At 39.4% G+C, this 24,577-nt stretch overlaps 2 protein-coding genes across 5 annotated transcripts in view; both read right to left on the bottom strand.

Moving 5' to 3' along the window:
• LOC134814281 (uncharacterized) overlaps positions 1-24,577 on the bottom strand; it is an 81,681-nt gene that overhangs the window by 51,054 nt on the left and 6,050 nt on the right. The window lies entirely within an intron of this gene.
• Positions 10,455-24,577, bottom strand: part of LOC134814278 (pleckstrin homology domain-containing family G member 5-like) — a 114,514-nt gene continuing 100,391 nt past the window's right edge. For both annotated transcript variants that reach the window (XM_063822363.1, XM_063822362.1), the window contains 9 exons: positions 14,252-14,368; positions 13,951-14,080; positions 13,360-13,469; positions 12,984-13,151; positions 12,556-12,711; positions 12,250-12,405; positions 11,921-12,127; positions 11,612-11,776; positions 10,455-11,448 (listed from right to left, as the gene is read on the bottom strand). In XM_063822363.1, coding sequence (XP_063678433.1) covers positions 10,813-11,448; positions 11,612-11,776; positions 11,921-12,127; positions 12,250-12,405; positions 12,556-12,711; positions 12,984-13,151; positions 13,360-13,469; positions 13,951-14,080; positions 14,252-14,368 — 1,845 coding nt within the window. In that variant the 3' untranslated portion in view covers positions 10,455-10,812. The remainder of the gene's footprint in view (positions 11,449-11,611; positions 11,777-11,920; positions 12,128-12,249; positions 12,406-12,555; positions 12,712-12,983; positions 13,152-13,359; positions 13,470-13,950; positions 14,081-14,251; positions 14,369-24,577) is intronic.

Here is a 24,577-nt window from a genome sequence, read left to right as displayed (position 1 = left end):
TATAGTAGTGTTGAAAGTATCAGCTTCAGATACATATGATAACCTCTCTATCTTGTGCAGCAAATCTGACAGAATGTTCAGCAGCAGTCTGTCCTTGAGATCCATTGAGTCCAATACACATCTAGAAGACTCTATTATAATCAAAACACCAGACCTCAATCCTCCAGTTCAGCAAAAAATTTGTTGTCCAATCCGAACCTCAACACCTGAAAGAAGAGATGAGGAAAAAAAGAAAAATATTCAGGTAGACTCACAAGATAGGCTAGTTTGTAATAAAGAGATGGTTGACCCATTGACATTGTACTCAAATATCAGTAGTTCAGAACAAAATGTCGACATCAACAGAACTCTGAGTGACCAAGTTGATGTATTAGCATCGCAACACTCTGCAATCTGCTCTATCGAAAGATCTATGTCACAAATGAAGGCTGAAATGAAAGACTTACGAGAGAGTGAAACGAAACACTTTGAATATCTAAAGACGAATTTAACGGAGAATATGGGAAATTTGTTTGCTAAGGGGGTTCCCTTGATTAACAAAGTACCCTCAGACCCACAAGCCGACAGTGGCATGGATGAAGCACTTCGCACACTGCATAACATAACGGAGGAACATAAAAGCATCCTTAAAGAGATGAACAGAGTAGAGTTCAAGAGAACTGCAATTGGACATCAAGGTGTTTCTACAAGACACACAAACCTGGATCTTTTCAGTACCATAGCAAAAGATAAAACATATGAGGGCAAACAATACTACATTCACCAGCCATCAGAAACCACTGTTAATGACTCCATGACAGTCCTAGTCTCAAGAGGACTCTCAAGAAATTATCTTAAAAACAGTGCAACTATTAAGAGAAACTTCAATAAATATTTTAAAGATATGGCCATAAAATCGACATTTGTCACCAAAGGTGGATCATTGATGATTGAGCTCACATCTAAAGAAGATGCAATAAGAGTAGAAGGATCATGGAAAGGTGATTTCTTTGCAAACAGTAACATGACTACAGAATGCAGGATCTTAGAAAAGCTAAGCTGGGCAGTCATTCTCAAAGGAGTACCCACAAACATCCAGGATAGTGATCTAACAATTTCTGTGGAAAGGTGTTATCCAGGAGCTAGGGCAAAAAGATTTGTGACACGGGACAACATTTCTCTGAAAACTCTTAATATCAACTTTCAGACTAAGGAAGACTATGAGAAATGCTTAGGAAACGGGTTAAAGCTCGGACAGGTAATTTATACTGCGGAAGAGTATAAGCCGAGAAGGAGAATCATCCAATGCTACAATTGTTACAGGTTTGGCCATGTTGCTAAACTTTGTACCCAAAACCATGCAACATGTAGCAAATGTGGAGACAATCACCACTCCTATCAATGCAAGAGTAACCGAAGAGACTACTGTATTAATTGTGATGTCTTTGGCCATGTAGCTACAAACAGAGATTGTTCAACATACCAAAATATTGTCATGAAACTCAACATGCAACCAAACAAATGTTCAAAATCACCCACACAACCCATTACCCAACAGTAGATTATGATCTTTGGCCAAATAAATATAGCAAAGATGTCAACTAACTCCGAGATGACACTTGACAAGTTTATCTACGAAAATGAGATACTCTTGATGGCGGTTCAAGAAACAAGCTCTTGGACTCAATCAGACGGAAGTTTCCTTAATAAAAAGGTATTTCATAAAGCTGGGGACATAAATAAAGGGACAGCTGGGGTAGCGCTCGTCATTGATCCTTCACTACATCCAGAGTTGGTCTATGACCTTAACGTAGAAGAAGTTGATGCTGTTTGGTGCCAAATAAAAGTTGAAGGAAAGAGATATTTGGTGGGATCAGTTTATTGCAAACCTTGCAATAACTCTAATGATTCCATAAGAAAATTTGAAGGACTTCTGGCCCACATTGATAAAGCAAGAGAATATAAGGCTAAATATAAATTCAACTCTCTTCTCACATATGGAGACTTTAATGCAAGACATCATGACTGGGGAGATCATGTTACCACGCAGCGAGGAAAGAAGCTTCTAGACTACGTCGAAAAGGAAACCCTAACTCTCTGCTCACCATACGACTTACTAACTGCACATTTGTCTGTACAAATGGAGGAAGTGTTATTGACTTAGTGTTAGCCGAAGGCCCCATCATCTCAAAGTTGGGAAATCAGTGGATGGATAAAGATGTTGAATTATTTTCAGGTGCCCCAAGAAGAGGTCACTATCCGGTGCTTCAAGAAATCTGCAGAGGGATCCCAAAATCAGACACTGTCCCCAGAGTGTGTATGGACTGGAAAAATGCAGACTGGAAAAGATGGTCAAATGCAATCGAGACTAACTGTCAACATCTTCGTTCGGCCCCAGAGTTATTAAACCAAGGGGATCAGCTATGGCAACAGTTATTACATAAAATACAGGAGGCTAACCGAATGTTCATCCCTCAGAAGACAGTAGGGGAAGCTGGGGTTAAATGAAACACCAGGGTCAAATGAAACACGGTTATATCTCTAGTACTATTAACTTGTCATGGCTTAAAACAGGCGGGATCGACTTCTATTGAATTACCTATTACATATACCTTTCCTAGAATATATGAGAAAAGTTGATTATAGAGTTACAATCTACTTCCTCTCCACTTCATCTTTCCCTAGAATGTTGCGCTTAACATTTGTTGCCTCTGTGCTTGAACCAATTACATTTACCGAATGTTTCTTGATTTAATCTTCAACATTAGTTCAATCGTATTTAAGTATTCTAGTGGTTTTTAAGCATAGGAACATACAATTAACATGCTGTATTGAAAAACTCTCACCATATACGATTTGGTCAAATGAAACAGTACCCCTTAGGGTCAAATGAAACATCTAATTAAATAAACAATTATTGAATTTTAATGAATGAAGTGGGTTGATAGTGTTTAGAACGTTCTTAAGAGCTTGTGTACCCAATATGAGTATATCCCAATGTATGGTATTGATGTTGCATCCAAAAGTTTGTACCCGTTTCATTTGACCCCTACTTCCCCTACAGTTCTCAACCTGTAGGGGAAGTCATTTGACACTGAGGAGGCCTGTTTCATTTGACCCTGGTAATTTTAAATGCAGTAATTCTTAGGGTCAAATGAAACATCTAATTAAATAAACAATTATTGAATTTTAATGAATGAAGTGGGTTGATAGTGTTTAGAACGTTCTTAAGAGCTTGTGTACCCAATATGAGTATATCCCAATGTATGGTATTGATGTTGCATCCAAAAGTTTGTACCCGTTTCATTTGACCCCTACTTCCCCTATCCATTCATTCAAAACCTTATTGGTGTCCTGCACTTACAACTCTATCTAATGAAGCTCTAGAAGCGAAAGACAGATTCAAGCAAAGGTCAACTCCCAGAAACAAGGCCACACTCACTGAAAGCATTGAATCATTCAAAAAAGCGCTGATTAAAGAAAAGAATGAATGGATTCGTGACAGAGTTGAAGCACTAAACACCAAAGACTGCACTCAATTCTGGAGAAAATATAAACGAGTTTTTGGGGCCAAAACTGACAACTTCATCTGCAACCTCAAAGACTGTGACTTGCTGGTCACATCTGAAAAAGATAAGGAAGAGCTGTTATTTAATACTTTCTTCACAGGAAAACACCTTCAAAACCAACCCAATGACCAAGAGCACGAAATGCATGTAAATAATGAGTTCAGTAAATTAAAGAATGTTAGCAGCAAATCTGCAAGTAGTTACAGTGAAGATGATCCGCTGAACAACCATATTTCCATAGACGAGATAAAATCAGCTATAGAAAGGCAAGAAACAAATGACAAATCATGTGATGCAGACAATATTCACCCCACCATCCTCAAACACATAAAAACAAATTGTCTTCACTTCTTGCAGATCATATTTAACTGGTGTATGAGCACAGGAAAATGGCTGTGGAAATCTTCCGATGTAACATTCTTGAGGAAAGAAGGAAAATTGATTGATTGATTGAAATAAATTTTCGTGCACATACAGAATGAATGGTTAATAATTTAATATATATGTAGACCAAGGTCTGTGCACGGGATGCTTCCTGGAAGAATCCAGTTCTTTTAGCGGGGCACCCTACCTAAAGCCAAATTGAGATATAATAATCAGAAATCGAATACCAATCAAATCCAGCTACATGTTACCTGGTGCTTATAGACCGATTTCCATATCATCCTACTTTGGAAAGATTTGTGAAAGAGTGCTAGATAAAAGATTGAGACTCTTCCTGGACATTGAAGGAACTCTTGATGAAGATCAGGAAGGTTTTATTGGAGGGAGATCAACAACGCGATATCTTTTCAGAATGCTGGCTAACCTTGAGGAAGTTAAACGACAGAAGCTGGCATGTATAGTGCTTTTCCTTGACTTCGAAAAGGCATTTGACAGTGTTCATCTTCCATCACTATGTGTCAAACTATCAACTCTCGGTATTCAAGGAAATATTCTTAACGTGCTGAGAAGTTTCCTGTTCAACCGGACGATATGTCTAAAAGTGAACAACTATAAAGGAGAAAAAAGAAAATGCACAATATTTGGACTACCTCAGGGGGCTGTACTCTCACCTCTCCTCTTTATCCTATACATAGCAGACATGACGCACAACACCCCGGAAGAGGTAAAAAGATATCTAAGCTGCTACAAATTTGCTGATGATGGTACACTTATGATTTCCTTTGAGAACATCTCCGGATGCCATGAAAAAATGCAGATGGTATGTGACCACCTTAGCAAGTGGTGCATCAAGAACAAGCTAGTAGTGAACTGTGATACAAATAAAACAGAGGCAATAATCTTGAAAACTGCAGCCTATAATGAAGAACAGAAACCTGCAGAATTATGTATTAATGGGAAAAGCATCAACTACGTCAAAAGTACGAAGGTCCTTGGGGTAATAGTAGATGAGGACCTCAATTTCAAGAAACATGCGTCTCAAAAACTTAAAGAATGCAAAAGAAAGTGGGGATTAATAACAAAATCAACTAACCGCAACTATGGTCTAAACGTTTACAGCCTCACTCTCCTCCTTAAGACAATGGTCCTCACTAAACTGTTCTACGCAGCACCTATTTGGCTTCACAAGTGTCTCAATCAATTTAAAAGCTTCTGGAATAAAATAATTCTAAAAATATCTGGATCAGTCCTGAACCCACAAAGGGAATTAACCGAACTTGCTCTCCACCTACCACCACTGGATGTGCAACTCGAAGCTCTCTCGGTTAAATTCATGTGCAAAATACTCACACAAGGTGACAATCTTTCAGCTACCCTCTACCAAGTTGATGAAAGCAGAATACCAAGTTTTCATGTCCTAACAATGTCACTGAAAAAGTACTTCCTCTGGAAAGAAAATAAGTCACACAGAACCAGAATGATAGACCTAACGCAGCAACATTTCAAGGATCTAGCCTATTACACTCAGGCAGACATAATGAGCTACAAAGATAAGATCTGGATTGACAGCATCGAAACAAATCTGCAATGCAGAACTGTCAGTAACAACAAGGAGACCAAGATACTCGGTGTGATCACAAAGATCAAAAACAGTGGGCTGCTCCTAGACAAAAACAACTTTTTATTCGGGCACAACACGAGTAAAAATCTGGACAGCCGAATAATGGACTACATTCACGGCAGCTCACCACTCTTTGCGAACATCCAAAAGATCATGGGTGGTGGCAGTGGTGAGGCCTGTCGTTTCTGTAACAGCTTCATTGATTCCCCCGTACACCAGCTCCTATTGTGTCTGGAGGTGCAAGACACCAGTTACCTGCAACTGAAAGAAGAGCTGGGTGGGGCAGACTCACATTCCTATCTAGATGAAGTGTTAACAAAAAGCAGCACACAAAAAGCATTCATTAGGAGAGTCGAATTTCTTTGGGGACAGAGTGATGCTCTCCAGGATTTATCCGACTAGAAAGATCATGAAATAAAGACTCTGCAAACATCTCAGAGAAATATTACCACCATAAAGAACAAAGAGGGATAGCCACCAAGACAAAGGAGGACTACAGCCAGGTGATGTGTAACATCAGGACACGCCTGAGCATGGATATAATGAGGAGTGTGCTAGTAGCAGTTAGAGGTGTACGTGGAAAGGCAAAGAAGGCATGGACCGCCCCTATATCCAACGTCTCCTTCAACCTGATACCTGAGGAGAAGAGCTACGAGGGATAGATGATATCTATTGCTCAGGATTTACGATTGTGCTCTGCCAATTGCATCACTTGATTTAATTTATTGTATATATATACTGTTTGACATACAAAGAGGGAGTATCCTGGACCCCGAAATCCACCACTTTTCTGTACTTTCAGAGGTACCAATGTGGCAGGAAACCAGGGCTCATGCTGCCGCTGAGCTAAAGCAGTAGAGGGGATGGCGGCTTCTCTAGGATCTAACACGTCCTGAAGCAGACCAACACTATGTCCCAACGCACTGGTGTTGGGATGTCTGCCCCCGGTGCCTGTCCGGGTCAATAAAGCAGTCAAGCATTATGTATGTTATGTTGAGCATTCTCAACCAACAAATGTGGGAACTCCCACGAAAGACCAAAACAGATCTAAAGAGACACTTAACAACATTGGAAAATAGACTTCAATTTGTTTATATAATTTATAAAGCGTATATTATTGCCCACGTTAAGGGGCCTGTTAACAATTTATTAAATTATTAGCTATTTTAGATTTAATAATAATAATCTCCATGAGACAGTGTGGACAAATTTTGGGGACCATTGTCGGCTTGAACTTATTAATGTGGTCGTTTAGTTCACAATGACCAGTAAGGAATTGTGTTGCTGTTCTTGTGCTCTCTTTGCCAAGTTTCGGGATTGATCTGGCGAACTTATGTCTCCATACTCGTTTGAAGTGAGTGTTGGGCAACGTTCTCCATCTTTCCCTCATTTCACTGCTGTGACCATTCCACATGAGAAGATCTCTCTGTCATTCCTCCAGTCACTATATTATCATACAGTGACTTGTTGCTGAGCAGTGTCTTTATTTTTCAGTAGATGGAATGACTGCAATGTTTCCAAAATGTGGCCTGGAAACTGCACATTTATGTTGTTGCTGGTATGGTTACAACAAATAATACCAGAACCACTATCATATCATGTTGCAAATCTAAAAGAAGCGCTCAAAGAAGCATCCGCCAAAGTGTGTTTCAAATAAAAAGCAAAACGTGCAGTTTTACTAGTACTACCGTAGTTAAGTTTTTCGAAATTGTCCCACATTCAAAGTTCAAACGACGATTTGGCGACCCCCTTCCCACGCACAGTGGGCCGGGGTCGATGGGGACCTTCCTTACGCCACTGCTTTGTCGTCCCCGTCCTCGTCCTCAACCAGCTGTTGAGGTGTTGCGTAGTCTCCTTTACAGTTTGAGTTAAAGTTTTACATGTAATTACAGATAATCCTCAATATTTGGCGCGCGATATTTCAAAAACACAATGTCAGATTTTGGTCCGGTTTTTTTCTTCTTGTTCGTCTCCAGCAGTTCTAATCAAATATGTAAAAACTCCCCCCAAATATGTGAAAACTCCCCCCATAACTTTTCGCATGTAGCAAAGAACTCATGGCGCTTATTACATATTATCAGGTAACAGGTATCAAGCTTTTTACTACTATACTGCCGTTCCCTGAGAAAACGCATTAAGTCACATCGATGTCGTTTTGAGAAAATGGGACAAACGTGTTCGTCGTTTTTTAGGTAATTTTACTCACATAAAAGGGGTTAATTTTGACATTTATGCGTAAATAAATTATTGTCATAAGTCCTAAACATTATCTTCAAATTTGTGGAACAGTCGACAAGACTGGATAGGGAATAGAAAATACTTTTTGGTAACCTGCTTGGATTCTTCACCAGGAACTTTTGACGGATGTTACTCGTCTAAATTTCTTCGAAGTAGCGCGCGCCGCTTTCTTCTCGAAATGTTATGGCCCGATGGCAAGTGCTACGAAGTAGCGCGCGCCGGGCCAGATCATTGACAATGGTCAACAGGAACTTTCGCTAAATCACATACTAGGCACTCAACCTAGGCCCATCTCCGCATAGAGACATATCTCCCAGGCTTTGACCTTGCTCGGAAATCCCTTGTCTGCCCGCATAAGTACTAGAACGGAAGTGGGTTTGCTCTGAGACAGGTAGTGACAGCTTCAAGACTCCAGGGGTCTGTTGCATTGATATTTATTATTTTATGATTTCGTATATACTTTGGGAGTCCTGACATGCAGCTAGCAGGAGTTGAATTCTGTGGGCACGGTGATAAGGCCTCCATCTTTTTAGTAAGAGGCCAGAAACCGTTGACCAGAACAGAGAAAGAGAGAGAGCTGAGAGGGAGAGAGCTAAAGTCCTAAACATGTATCGCACCACAAAGGTTTAGAATAAATGAGTGCATGTTAAAACAGACATGGCAATTATTACCGGAAATCAAATTTCGCCGCGCATAACTTTATTCAAACTTGTTTTTCATTTTCAATTTTTAATACGCAAAATAAAAATACAACGCAACATTACATACCTTTGACTTGAAAGCATTGAAATTAAAATTGCATTTACGCTCGCGCAACAACAAATTTCCTCAACTAAAGTTTTTTGTTCGACTGAAACATGAAAGTGAATTGTTTTTAATGATTCATTATATTAGCAAGTGCCTTGTAATACGTTGTATGACCCACTGCGCACGGGTGCGCGGCTCCCCCTGTTATATCGTTGAAACTCTATAGTGAAACGACAGTGGGGGTCACCGCGTGATACAACAAGTGCCAAGTTCATTGTGAAAAGCATAATACAAGAAATAATTGTGGAACTGACAAGATCATATTGTAGGTTTATAACCTACCAAGACTTGACCATTGTTAATGATCTGGCCCGGCGCGCGCTACTTCGTAGCATTTTCCATTTCGAGAAGAAAGCGGCGCGCGCTACTTCGAAGAAATTTAGACGAGTAACATCCGTCAAACCAGGACGCGCGCCGAGTTGGACTCGTCGACGGTATCTGGAACAAATATTTTACGAGTATTACCCGTTAAGATCATATGAGTGACATTAAATTTAAATAACAAACGTGCTAAATCATATACAGTCGATCTTCGATATTTTTCTAAAAGGGCCCCGGCCCCGACAATTGAAACCAACTTGTATCATGTATAATATTAATAAATGTTTGATAAACGGAAAATCATAAACATTGAAGGAGATACTTCGGAAAACTTTTAAATAGAACATAAAAGCTTTTTTTCCGTTTACATTAGTTTACTTAACCAAAATAATTCTCAGTTATGATCTAATTTTTGACTGCAGTGACCAATTTACCTGGGGACCCCAGGCTATTATGTTCATAATCATAAACATGAGAATAAAGATTCGGCGCGCGGAATGACACTGACAGGCTGAGCGCCGCCCAGTAATGACCAATCTGCATAAAGTTTATTTATTGTGAGGGACACAAATTACTAATACGAGCAAGTGCGCGCCCGTACTTAACATAATTCCTGGACAACATTTGAGGTGCTGGAAGTCAAAATTCCGGAAAAGGCGCTGCAAAAAGGAAAATCGCCAAAATGTGCTACCAGTCTATTACATTTTCAAATATCAACTTAAACGGTCCGAAACTTTACGACGGGATATCTTTTATGTTTTACTACATACTAAAAAATATTTAATTAACTATGGATGGTGTAAACACAATTGAAAAACTATTGATATTGTAGGTTTATGACCTAAGCTACCAGTACCAAGACGGGCGCCGAGTTGGACTCGTCGACGGTCTTGTCGTAATATTTGGAACCGTTAAAAAAACTAGTACTATTGCAACTATATTTAAATAATTACGATGTTATTACCACTGATTGAGTGATTTAATGAGTTTATTTTCTAGACTTAGAGTAGTCAGTGAAAAGTAGAATATTAGGTTGAAATGAAATCGGAAAGTTTGATAACAGACCATTTATATACCAAACTAAACGTTGTACAACTACAACTTATTGGCGGAGCACTTATCATATTGCATTGGTACCGATTAGTTGATCCGTTTTTGAAAAATTTAATCACCCATAAATGTAAAATAACATTCGTTCTTTACTTGAACAAGGTGTTGACATACATCTTTATTGAATATTGATGCTACCGTGATATTCTATTGTTACAATACCTAGAGTTATAATACCTACATAATTAAATTCTTACCTGTTTAACCCTTTACACTTATCATAGTTATAGCTTAAATTGTTCATGAAACTATCTATAAGTATAAGGTCTCAATTGCTTCCAGCAGTTTGGTTGTATTCTATCGGTGCATCAAAGGAAAGTACAAGTAGAAGGAACGAGTTTAAAGGTGGTGTAGAATGTTTAATGTATATGACACATTCTACATTCTACATTCCACATTGGGTTTGAACAAGAGAAGAAGCCACATTTTCAAATGAAGGATCAAATTATTATTATTTAAATTACAAAACAAAGAATTATAAATAAAATACACATATGTACACTCAATTAATGGTGGTTGCTCTACACACCTCTCCACGTGCGTGCGTATCGTGATACATTTTGCCCAAACATTAAAAAACGAGTATAAAAATTTTTACAATCGAAGACCGCGTTTCTTTCACGGTTTCCCGATACGAGACATTATATTCTGAAAAGATGTGCACAAAAACCGGAACACTTGAAGTCGTGTTGCTGGAACCGTATCACCATGGTAACAATGTGCCCGCAGCAAAACAATAATAATAACAATCAATTAAGTTACCACAGCAACGGTAACGTTTCGCTATGATTCTGATTGAGTGTTCGCGTGGTCGATGAAGATCGCATCTGATTTTGTAAAGAGCATCTTTTCATCTGGTGCTTGTAAATTCACTGAATCGCAGATCTTCTTGTTGAGATCGAGTTTTCCCTTGAACTCCGTACTCAAATTATCCGAAATATAAACATCTGGCCCGTAGTTTTTCAAAGTGTCCGGGTCATTTCCCCCGGTCAAAGTGTCGTTATTAGGGATGACAGTAAGTTCTTCCCCAGAGTCTATAGATTTGTCCGACTCCTTGATATGCGAGAGAGTCACTAGTCGACTGCTTCCCTCACTTCCCCCACCCTCACTAACTGAACAACTGGAAGATGACGACGATGAAGAGGCCGAGCTCATTGGCTGAGGCTGGGGTAGATGGTTCCGTTTCTCGTTACTAGCAGGCATACTCTGAGCACGAGAGACTGAAGAAGAAGGATCGACAAGGGTGCGGCGTGTGGGGCCCAGCTCACTGTGGGACCGAGTGACGGAGCATGCGGCGTGGCGCGCGACTGCTGGGGACTCTGCCTGGTGGTTACCAGCGCTGTTCACAGAGCACGTGCTCACTGACTTGCTGGCATCCATATCCGTGTACAACTTGTTCTTCTCCCGCTTGTAGTTGTCCTGGAAAAAAACTTTTTAGTGGACAAATTTATAATCTTCTGTAACAACACTCCAATTAATTGGCATCACATTAATCAAAATAAGCCTGAAATCATGATCAACGAGAAATGGAGGCAGAGCAGATCAACAGCGTCTCTTGACAAACAGGGAGAAGAAACCGTACCTTTGCCTGGATGACGGCATTGAAGAGAGTCTGATGCGACTCCTGTGAAGTAGACTGTAACAAAAACATATCCACCAAACTGCCATACTCGTTCAGATAAACTACTACATTAGTGTGACTCGCGTTACTTAATTCTTCTATTTCCACTCTGTCTAAAGTCATCGGCTGAAATTAAGAGGTTTTAGTGGGCCAGCTTACAAACAGTTCATGAACGTGACAATTTAATTTGTGAAACCGATAAAGAAATCTTAGTGCATTCAAATATTTCGTACTCAAGTCACCAGTGTAGTCACCAGTGTACTAGCTCACCTGTTTTATAATCCTGTTTTTCTTTTTAGACCCCTTATTTGGTCTGGTAACTAAAATATGATCCGAAAAGAGGAAGAGAGTGACATCTTGTGTTTTACTATCTAGTTTACTGTCGAGTTTACAGGATGTTTCGTGAAGGAACTTTCTCTGGGTATTGAGCAGAGGGACTTTATCAGCCAGGTCAAACTTGTTGTATTTGTTTAGCATCTGGGGAGAGAGAGGCGGTTAGTAGTTGTGGGTATTTGGATACATTCTTCAAATTAGTTCATAGGTGTTTATTTGATTGGTAAATATTTATTTAATTTGTTAAGTAGTTATAATCTAATTACCTGATTAATCTGCTCGTTGGTGTTGTGACCAACAGAAGGCAGAACACTATAGCTTTCAATCCCTATCCTTTCTTTGATTCCCTCAATTTTCGCTTGCTCCTCTTTTTCCTCCTTCTGTCTGTTTAATGATTCCACGAACCCTTTCACTTTTTCCAACTGATAAATTTGTTTAATTAGGGTAAATATTATCACCTTATAAGTAAGTTAAGAGGAAATGTTAAAATAAACTTTCAGTTTCATTTGAAGGAGAAACAGTTTCACTTTCGCTTTCACTTGTACAAATTAAAAGCTGTCAGTTTCACTTACAAATGAAGATAAGACGGATCTGGTGTCGTCATCTGTTGTCTTGCGGAGGATATCTTTGATAAGAATAGGGTATTTCTGTATCCTTTGTATGGGTTTTATTAACATGTCATCCACCCCAAGTTTGTTGTGCTGTACTCGGATTTCGTTACTACACCACTGTATAACAAAAAGTGTGTTAATTAATTGATAATTTTAATTAATTGATAATGTTAATAAATTTGTTTAAAATAATGATCATGCCACTCGGCAGCTAATAAATGTTATACAGTAAAGACTTAAAGAGTTCACAGATAACTCCCGACCACCCTGACTGTCAGAAGCTGTAGTTTTAACTTAGCAACAGATAAACTCTATGGTTTACACCCAGACAGTATGTGTTAAAACTTCAATGCTAAGTTAAAACAACAATTAATATTCCCAACACTTACGTTAATGTACTCTTTGAAGTCATTGTTCTTGTGTTGTTGAGACTTGATGTAGCTTCTACTCTCAATGTACTTGATACAGTACTCAAACAGCGGGTTTAGGTTCTCCTCAAATAAGTGGCTACTTCCGGTTAGTATCTCGGGGTCCAGGAGTTCACCTGTGTCTTTAGCCTGAGGAATGTAGGGTTACAGTCACGTGACAAACAATACACTTGCACTGGTATGTTGTACACCACGTTATAATTAACCTTTGGCTGGTGATTTTCTGTCTTGTAACTTAAAGATCTACACAAAATGTTACATGATATCACCACAACATATTAATTATTACATGAACTGATTATTCTAGATAAGAAAGAAGAAGATAACCACAACTGACCTTATCTATAAGAGGCACGATACACTCATTCCAGAACGCAAGATGAACTTCTCTGATCCTTTCTATATTCAGGAAGACGTCGTGCTCGTTTATCTTCGTCAAGAAGTTCTCTGCGGTGGGGTACTGTTTAAAATATAGTTCAATAATATTTTGAATGATAATAATAATGTTTTTGATCTCTACTATCTCCGTGATTTGGCTTATGACAAGAGATATCAACAGAAGCTAGCGAAGTTTTGACATCTAGTTATTTGTTTCTAGGGGAAGATTAGACTTGGGCGTTGTTTTTTAAAACTATCTCTCGTTTAGAACTTTTATTTAATAATTTGCATAGTAGGGCTGTTTAACAGACTTTGAGACTATTTGAACCAACTTTGTAACGAAAATAAGCGTTATCAAACAGGCGTTGAAACATTCTGCACTGGTTTAGTTGATATCTTATTTAAATCTATTAATAGCCGAGAGATGTACACAGACAGTAGCGCACTGTTGTGGAGCTCCTAGAAATTAGCAATTATGACTAAAAATGACTAAAAATGACTAAAAATGACTAAAAATGACTAATAATGACTAATAATTACTAATTATTACCGTTATGGAGTTCCTTGAGGCAGGTAAGCAGGGAGTTAATAACAGTTGATATAATGGTTATGTGGTTATGTTCTGTAGTTACAAGCTCCCATATGTGGTGCTGTTGTTCCATGTCCTTCTTTCCTAGTCCCTGTTTAAATAAAATCAGTTAGAAATATGTGTATGTTCATGAAATAAGTTCAGTTATAAATATGTTTGAATTTTGAAATACGCTCAGTTACTGTTATTAGCGATGTTAGTGGTGAATAAAGAACTATAAATTATAATAACGAATAATAACAACAATTAATCGTGTTTTTACCTGTACAACAGATTGAGGGACCAGTTCTTTCCAGTCAGTAAAATCTAGCGGTGGTATACCGGCAGCCTTATTCAGATTACTCTTTATCCTATCCATCTGCTCTGATATAGACTTTGCCTGAAGAAAGAACAAGGTTAAATAAAGCACTGAAATTAAGAAAATGAATAGTAATAGCAAGCCATTGTACGTTAATAAAGATTACTCGGGTAGGAAGGGTAGAAAGGGTTGGGATGTTTCTACCCAGGGAGGCTGGTAAGGTAAAACAGAAGTATAAAGTGGTAAATTGTAGTAAATTGTAGTAAATTGTGGTATCAGATGATGGTATTACTTTAATAGCGTGGACCTCTTCCCCAACATCCAATAAGTTAGACTGAGACTTAGACAACATGCCCGACAGAGCCACCAGAAGACTGCTCCTCCTCCTAGGACTAGGACTAACACTCTGTATAATACTGGTAGGAGGAGTCAAGGGGTCTCTCTTCCTGTTATAACCTACAGGACTGTTATAACCTACAGGACTTGTGTACACTGGGTCAGTATCCTCCAGCAGGTTGCCAGTGGAGCGGCTGATCCCACGACTGAAGGGCAGAGCGGAGAGGGTGTCTAGAGTAGCAGCTTTGTTACCAGCAGATAGGGGTCTGTTGGGTCTGGTTAGAGGGATACTGGAGGGGATGGAGTTCCGGGAGTTCATCTTCCTCCTCCTCGCTCGTCTCCTGAACCCTGTCCTGTTGGGTAGTGTCCCTCCTTTCACAGTAACATCCTCACTACTACTACTACTGCTGCTGCTAGCACCTGAGTAGGGGGTTACCATCATGGCGGGTAGGGTCATCCTCCTGTTCTCCTGCATCAGGGGGTCTGTAGTGGTGATGACTATAGGGTGGGTCATACTCCTCGTCAACTCCTCTATACGGTTAACAGACCCTTTCAGAGACAGAACTGGGTCTTCTTCCTCATCACTTTCCGTCTCACTGTGTACCCTGACTAGGACTCTATCTCCGTTACCTTTACCAAAGTACCTCCTCTCTCCTGTCCCTTCTTTCTCGTAGTACCCCCGGTTATCTGCCTCCTCGTTACCCCATTCTCCTGTCTTCCCTGACTTTTTCTCTTCCTCCTCCTCCTCCTCACTAAAACTCCTCTCGTAACTGGAACTTGAACAGATGATGTTCTGCGACTCATCGTCCTCTGATTCAAGTGTCATGAGGGATTTCCAGGGGGATAGTGGTCGGGTTTCCTCCAAACTGAGGGTTCTGCCCCAGTTTAGACTGAGGTTCCTGTTACCATGGTTACCATGTTCGCTCATCTTGCATCACTGAGTGGAAGGGTTCAGATACAGGTCCATAAGTTGGATAATTGGTAAATCCTAATTGATTTTCTATGTATTGATATAAAACTGATATTTGTACTACATAGTAGTACTACATAGTAGTAGTAGTAGTACTATTATAATACTACATAGTAACATGTTAAAGTAAAATAATTCAAAGTACAATATGATTGGTTCAGAACGCGCACGTGCTTTAACTACTATAGCTATATTCAGTACGTGTTAATAATATGCGCATAATAACATGATAGTATGTGAATAACATGTAACGGCTATATCTTCTGACTGGGAGACTCGCCGTCTCCAGGACTCAGTGTAAACTAGATGGTTTCAACAGTTGCACAGTTAGTGTTGATAGGTACAACAGTTGGCGAGTGTAAAACAGGTTCTACAACAAACGTGGTAAAGTTTACAAGTGCAAACAGTAAGGAAACAGCAAGTTGTGGATCTGACTAAGCTTCCAAACAGTAAGAAAACAGCAACTTGCAGATCTAAGTAACCACCGTATGTTTGTCGGGTGTTTTGTTGATCGTAATTACATATTTTCTACACATAATCATCTAATTATATAATAACATATTACACAGCCGGAGGAGAGAACGTCATGCTGATCAGGGATCGTTCGTCATGACAAAGTAACAGATGATGTCATCTTAAGTAGTTAATCACGGAGTTTTACTAATAATATAAGTCACTTTAGTCAGCTGCGATTTGCTTTACAACAACTGACACGTTGGAGACACAAGAAAGAGACTGGAACGAGACAAGAAAAAGACAAGAAAGACTCTCAAATTACTCTAAAAAGACAAAGCTCTCATATTACTTGCAAGCAGAGTGATAAGTATCGCTGAGTGTGTGATAGTGTTGCCAGGGAGCCTGGTAATGACTCCTAATAGGCCCCCACATGTGCAATTCAAGGGAATTAGGACGAGCATCTTATAGTAGATATAATATAAATAGTATACTATAAATATAGTATATTTAAATACTAGATATGTAGTATATTTATACTAGATATGTAGTATATTTATACTAGATATATAGTATATTTATACTAGATATGTAGTATATTTCATGGGAGTAAATGGAGAAGCTTATACTAGTAGGTGAGTACGAAGTATAAAGATACAAAGTCATACAGCTGGGATCAGCTAGTGTAAATGCAATAGACAAACTAGAAGATAATAATAAGTTAGATCACAGCTACTTGGAATATTAGGGGTGGATTGACACATGTTCAGTTGAGGTTACTCTGCACAAATATACAAATAGGCTCATCGGATTACACGTTTGAGTTATACGAAACTCTCCTAAAAGTAAATAACTACTTAGCATCCTAGAAGTAAACCAGAGTTAATATCTATTAATACATTTATTAAACTTCTAGTGTTATTAAAACTTCGGCAATACTAATATAGATAATAGAAATATGTAAATATTTCATACAAATACTATGGCGTGATAGTGGTGACAGGAATCGTTTCTCGAAAATTTTATCGACATCAAGCTAAATAGCATAAAATTAAAGTTATATACTCGAGTAAAACTGTACAAGTTTATTGAAACGAAGCCCAGCAATATGAAACTCGACTAATATTATAAAAACGTATACAAGGCGGGGAGAAAGGAAACAAAGGAACTGTCTACCAGAAGAATGTAGAAGATGGAGCAGAGAGTTGAGAAGAATGTACACAAAAGTACAGCAAGGGGGGACCAGGGGAGAGTTTAACAGTGGAGAAGATGTTAAACTGTAGTTTGACGTGCAGTGAAGAGTAGTGGTGGCAGGAGAGAGAGAGAGAGAGAGAGAGAGAGAGAGAGAGGGGGGAGAAGAGAGAGAGAGAGAGAGCCAGGCATGCTGACCCAGTTAGTCAAAATTAGATACAGTTAGTCAAACTTGGAGTCAATAAGATAATCGTGGAGCAGGTTTGCTTGTTACACTATCAGTGCGGCCAATTGAGATTTATAGGACTTTTCCCGGAAAGTAAAAGCCAGAGAAGTTGTTGAGACACGGAAACCACCTGTTATCAATTACTTAACATTCCAGTAACACATAAAGCACACGAGTTAAATCACACGAGTTAAATCACACAAAGTTGAAACAAATCACATGAGGTCAAAGTCGGGGCTATGGTAAACTACACTTATAAGAGCACCTAATCATTATAATAACACTGGAGCATCTAATATCCAATACAAACTGTATATCTCCTCAGCAAAGACCGTGTGTTAGAAGTAATATTATAATAATAACAGTATTATTACTGTGTCTTACACCCTATGGTACTCTACACTGGACTCTCACCTCGTGACACTAACTAACCAATGAGAGCACAGTATTCACTACACGTGACACGAACTAACCAATGAGAGCACATTGAGTTCTCACCTCAAACAAAACAAACAAGGTTCAAAGCTACACCGTGCAGTGAGCGGTTGTGCCCTTTCTTAAAATGTGAGTGTTATAGCTTACAATAGTGTACAATCATTATGTATAATTGTAATTATATCACGTGTAATTATGTATAATTGTAATTGTATCACGTGTAATTATCATCATATACTTATTATCAATATCTCAATATACCGTAGGAATTAGAGGCTAACTCTTACTACCAACAGAGAGAATATCTTTCTCTCAGATAATGACTTACTAATAACAAGCTCAAAATAAAACTATTAAAATAAAACATAATACCAGCAGCCCACAAGCACACACACACACACACACACACACACATTTAACAACTGATAGGGCTAGCGACCTGTGATATCTCAATCTGACACGTTTTTATTGAACACGTTCTACAACAAACACAGGTAAGGTCGCAAGTGTAACAGTATGAGTAAGGAAACAGCATGTTGTGGGTCTGAGTAAGCGTGTAAACAGTAAGGAAACAGCATGTTGTGGGTCTGAGTAAGCGTGTAAACAGTAAGAAAACATCGTAACAACCCCCCACACACAATAACTAACAACAGCTAGTGAGCTGTGATATCTCAGACTGACACGTTTTAAAATAATGGCTGCAAATATCAGATGTATGGCACAGTTGGTGTGTGAAGTTAAGAGAAAGTTGAGAGAACGTTAATGTTGACAGTGACAGAGCAATGGAGTTTGGCAAAAAGAGCGATACTGCAAGGCGACAAATCGTGCAGGACATTAAAATAAAGTGAGAGGCCGTTATTTGTTCTATTAAACCTGCTTATTAAACCTCCCGACAAAAGCAAAAGTTAAATAAATCACAATCAAGAATGTTTTAATATCTTTAATTTGGCTCCTCATCAAAACGCATAAGATAAAGGTTAATGCGGGGGGGGGGGGGGGGGGGGGGGGGGGGGGGGAGACACACAATGTAAAACAAAACAAAAAGGTACATATCCAGGCCAGTAAGCATGAGACAGTAGGTAGCCGCTCCAGTGTTATCAGTAACATTACGCTAGCAGAACAAGTAACATGATACAGAAGGAGACTACTGAGTCTCCTCCTCCTGCATCTTACTGTTGCTAGTTTAGTGCATGCAATTTGGCAATTTAGTAATTTGCTGGAATATTATATGTACGAGTATGGCGATATTATTACCATTTACCACTATATTAACTGACACAAAGTGTTCAAGCAGAAAGGAACGTTTCAAGGCTCAAAGCTTATGTGGACCGGAAAGAGAAGTTTTAACTGCAAATTCCGTGAAAATTGTGTTAAATTCCGTGTAAATACCGTGTAGAATAGACCTCCTGTTTCCTTATACGGGCATCAGGTGGTTTCTTACCGCCCCTCCCGTCTACAATGCAATTATTGTACGTCAACAGTATTTAACCTATCTGAACCAACCTGCCGGCGATTCATTAAACCAATTAAATACAGAAGCGGATTTTAATTAATTCTAGATCTCGTTAAGCTGATGACAGTGAAGGTATATTTAGGCCTAGTAGCGAGAGCTGGAACTCGGAAACTGGGATACTTGTTTTTCAGGTTATGGCAACAGATAATGTAAAGATAAAAGTTGAAGTAATTATTAAGTTGATAAACGATTTATCTGAATATCCTGGACTACCACATTATTTCAAACTGCAGATAAAAACTATGCTTACCACTGGTACATTACATAATTTATACCGCCTCAAATGCTCAGAATGCTCATGTTTTTTAAAGGACCGAGGTGATGTAATGCGAAATAAAGAGTTCGTAACTTTTCTGCATATAATGGTCACATTAGTCCTCTTAAGGACACAGCAGAATATTTCATAATGATTGTAACTGTTTTATTGAGCTCGACGATTGAACTATATGAATCTAAACCAACACTATATTAAATGTGCAACGAATTTAAACAAAATCGTTGCAGCTAAACTAGCCAAGTGCAGAACTAGCCAGAGTACAGAACGCTAGAGTATATCATCACAAATGGCTCCATTGAAAGTAGCAATAACATCGTATAGTTATAATCAACAACTTCTACAGATGCAAGGTAAAAACTAAAATTACCCACGCAGAAACAGAACCGTCGAAATGTTTTTTCGTTACGTTAATGACCTCGTAATTGATTCGTGAAATGGAAGTCACGACTACCAGTGAATTGCCAGTAACGGTGGAATAAATTTTACTGTGAGAGTTTTACGTGGAGAGGGGGGTGTAATTACTATTTTCCAGACTTTAACAAATAAAGCCATGTCTGAGATCGCTAAAAAGTAACAAAATTTGTAGCCCAACATCGGGAAAACTCAGGTTTTAGTAAAGAATTCTGTTTTACCCCACAAATTTTCGATTGATTAAAACAATAAAGTAGAAAATCAATTTCATGCACCCCCCTCCTCCCCGGCCAATGACGACCGATAAAACTTCTTGTCGTTCAGTTGAGGCGTGTCCATTACCAATTTAGAGAATTTAATTGTCAATACCACAGATTACTAAAGCTCAAGTAATTATTAACTGCCAACTTGTTGCTGACCACGAGTTATACCAGGCTAATTTTAGACGGAAACTATAAAGTTTAGATGAAAATCAGCTCAGAATGTAACGGCACTGTAAGGAGTGAAGAGTGGAGAAACTAAACTTAACCTAGAGGTTATCAGAGCTGATCAGAGAACTTGTTTCAGAATCAAACAATTACGAACATACTAATCATTTGGCGTATATCAAAGAGGATTGCACAGTTCAAGGATATCGGCTACAATCAGGAGAGCTAGAGAGAGAGGGAGAGAGAGAGAGAGAGAGAAAGCACGATAATAGCGGCAGAGGAGCGAACAAGTCAGATTCAGTATTAGGAGAGTTTGACATAAAACAAAGGGGGTGGAGCAACACAAAACAACATGACAGGGACGGGGGTGTGACGTGACGCGCCCCCAATACACCTCCCTTTCTGCGAGCAGCGTTATTGTTATATAGGGATCAGTTGCTTCCATTTATCTGGGATATTTAACTGGTGCTATTTAGTAGGATTTAGAGCAGACAATAGGAAACTATTTTCTAGAGAAATTGGAATATTTTAGAGACATTTGAAATTTAGAAGTCAATGAGTTGACTATGCTGGGCTATGCTATTGGTTGTAGAGCTGTCATGTGATTATGAAGGTAACAAAGAATAGGATAAACAATAGGACGATGCAAGCATTTTCGAATGGCAGTATGCCTTTAGGCGACGGAAGGCTCACATAAAATAATAATATATCTGATAAAATGCGAAAGAAAAAAGTAAAAAAGTAGGATGATGAAAGGGCTGACTGAGGATATCATATCATAAAATACATACCTTGCTCCCAGACGGGGGCCACTAATGTAATCCCCTTAAAACTAACCACGTCGCACACACAGTTACGTGATGTCACGTCACAGATTACGTTAAAAGATAGAACCCTAACGTTTGATAACTAATGCGTGAGATCCTGTGTTAACTGTTAAGTGCACTCCCGCAATGATAAATACGAACACGCTCGAAGCAGTAAAAAGCAGGTACAAAACAGGAACTGAGAGTGTGGAAGATATTCCGGGGGGTTGTAATGACTTCAACAAAATTGGTAAATTGGCACAATATTGCAATACCCCAGGAATTCGGGTCTACAGATTCAATTTGGAGGACTATAAGCCTGACTGAAGGAGCGGAGTGATGGGATAGAGTGCGGCGTGCTAAGTACAGAGGTAATTGGGGGATCACTGTGCCATGCCGGGTTTACACAACCTGCATGCTGTGGGCTTCCAATCTCTTACACTTCCCATAATCCCTGCATACATTCTACACTAGGGGGATCCTATTTATGGTACCTCTTTGGTCAATTTCAGAGGAATTAGAAAAAGTTTCCACAACTTTGATATTACCTCGGTAGCAGCAGTGTAGTGCATGATGGAGTCCTCATCTAACCAAATACCACCAGCCTCTTCTCTTCCTGAGTAAACAGACACCCTCACACGTCTGTTCCGTGAAGTTTCCAGGGTAACAGAGTTCCTTCTTCCTGTTTCCAGGGCAACAGAGTTCCTTCTTGTCTCTGGGGTAGCTTTACGCAGGATAACTTCAGGAGCTGGACACCAATTATCCCCGTCAGAGGAGTTACCCTGGCTACTGGCAACTTTAGAGGAATTACCATGGTTTCCAGCAAGACTGGTGTTACCATGGCTGATGTTGATGACAGAGTTTCGGAATATGGAGCTGCTGCTGTGCCGAGCTCTAACGATAGGCATTTTCACAACAGAACTTGTGATAGATTTCAGGGACTGGGTTCGTTTCTTTCTTAGCAGGGGCATCACGCAAGATTCAGATCTAAACCTTCTAGAACGTTACAGCAGAACGGCGAAAGGAAACAACAGAAGAAAGAGGTGCCGCCAAGTACACAGTAAACATGGAATATCACGTAAAATAATGGCATGTAGCTAGTATGAAGTTGGAAGTTTGCCAGCTGGAAGCCCATTAAGTGAAAACAAACAACCATCTATGATTCCTCAACAGTTAAGCTCAATTATGAAAGTAAAAAAAGTAAATAGACTGAACAGTAGTGGCGTGATTTGAGCAAAATAGTTGAACAACATCCTGATATGATGATACCACTCACATACCTGATAACCAAACACCTCAAAATACAGCTGCAAGTAACCAGTTCGAGTAATTAATACTAGTGATAAGGTGGTAGCATAATCAACCTACACTTATTAATAAGGTGTGTGACAACACAAACCAAGCTTAAGAACTGAGCACCACCAAAATGGTATTTAGCACCACCCCCACACACATACACACACACACAGCTTTAACACCAAAGAATAATTAACAGTCTCCGTAATGAACAGTGAACAATAGAACCGGGGGTCAGCACACTGTTCAGCACTATTATAGTGGGACTGCAGTACCCCACCATTATGGGCGAGTATTGTGGCGAGTATTGTGGCGAGTATTCATTAGTTAACGAAATCAGCTGTAGTACATCGGTTAGTCATTACACTATTGGTGGTGGGGGGGGGGGGGGGGGGGGGGGCTGTGGTGGTAGTGTGCAGTAACTCCGTAATATGCTACTGTTATATTGTGTACCTTATAGTTATATTATAGCTTTATAGGTATATTAGGCTACTATTTGATACTTATGTGTACCTTTTAGTTATATACAGCTATTAAAAGTCTAAATATACCTGATTTACAACGACTTAAAGGTACCTTTTGTGAACCTATAGTGCACTGGAAGGTACCAATACTGAAAGGTACCAATAAGGCCAGACTAAGAATCAACACGTGGATAAAAACAAGACTAAAAACACTCCGACCACAAAACCGAGCTGAAGCAACAATTTCAATTATAAATTTCCAAAACACACCAGAGCGAACTGCTACGTGAAAATAAGACGGTAATAAGTGACACTCCAGACTTCTCAACACCGCCCACTGGAACACTCCCTGAATCACACAGTTTCTTGTAAATTAACCACACAACACGAGACGAGTTATCAGATTAAAACTTAGTGAGCTTTAATTGAACAATTTGAAGCGAGAGTATGAGATGTTGAAAACAAACGGCTTGTTGACACCAGAGTGGGATTCTGAGGAAAAAGGTAGGAAATGCTGGGCAAAATGTGGAGCTGGAAAGATGGCTAGTTGGTCGGAAAGTTGGCAAGTTGACAGGAATTAGGAAAGCTGGCTAGTTGGCCGGAAAGCTAGCTAGTTGGCGGGAAGGCTGGCTAGTTGGCTAGTTGACTAGTGGGCTGGAAAGCGTATCAAACTGAGGGAGATGTAACCAAGTCTGGGGGTAGAACTAACGCATATTTGTTAAGAACTACACATGTACGCGTGGAATCAGAAGGTAGCTTAACCTGGTTGTCATCAGGCATGGGAGAAATACCCGTGACAACAACAACTGTTAAAACTAATCCTGATTCAACACACAATAGCCTATTTGTCGGCTAATTTCTGCGGACATTCCCGGAGTGAACTACCCGGCCTTTTTATTGGTTTACCACGTCACGTGAATAGGCCATCAGAGCGGTTCATTGGTTCCCCTGGTAACGTGACAAAACAAGGCGTGGTGATTGGTGGAGGCGGAGTCACGTGATGATAGAGTGCTATCGGAGAGGTGGAGAAGAAGGGATGAAGTGTTGTGATTGGTCTGATACAGGGGTTTAAAGCTTGATGACAGGAGAAGAGATCAGGAATATAAAGGAACTTTATATATCAATATCGGCGGGAAATTTGACAGGGAACTGGGAATGACAGGTGGTATCACAGTAGGGGTGATATCTAGTATATACCATATTATCTAGTCTATAGTTTTACAGTGGGAGCAAAATGTAATATCCCCAGACAGCACAAGTAGATACATATCTAGATAGGAGAGATACAGCTTATTTCCAGAGAAGCGAAGAACTAGGATGGAAGTGAGCTGTCACCAGTCACTCACTTCAGCCGGATACTGACTATCGGTTATATTATACTGGCAGGGTTTCAACTATGTTGAAATATTTGATTCTCTTAACAGCAGGGTTTCAACTATGTTGAAATAGTTGAGTTCGTTCTGGTTGTTTGGTTTCAGAGTATC

Source organism: Bolinopsis microptera, chromosome 4 (genome assembly GCF_026151205.1).
Source record: "Bolinopsis microptera isolate Bmic1 chromosome 4, MBARI_Bmic_1.0, whole genome shotgun sequence".
Lineage (NCBI taxonomy): Eukaryota > Metazoa > Ctenophora > Tentaculata > Lobata > Bolinopsidae > Bolinopsis > Bolinopsis microptera.
Note: the sequence above shows the minus strand (reverse complement) of the source record. Positions and strands in the feature narration are given on the sequence as shown.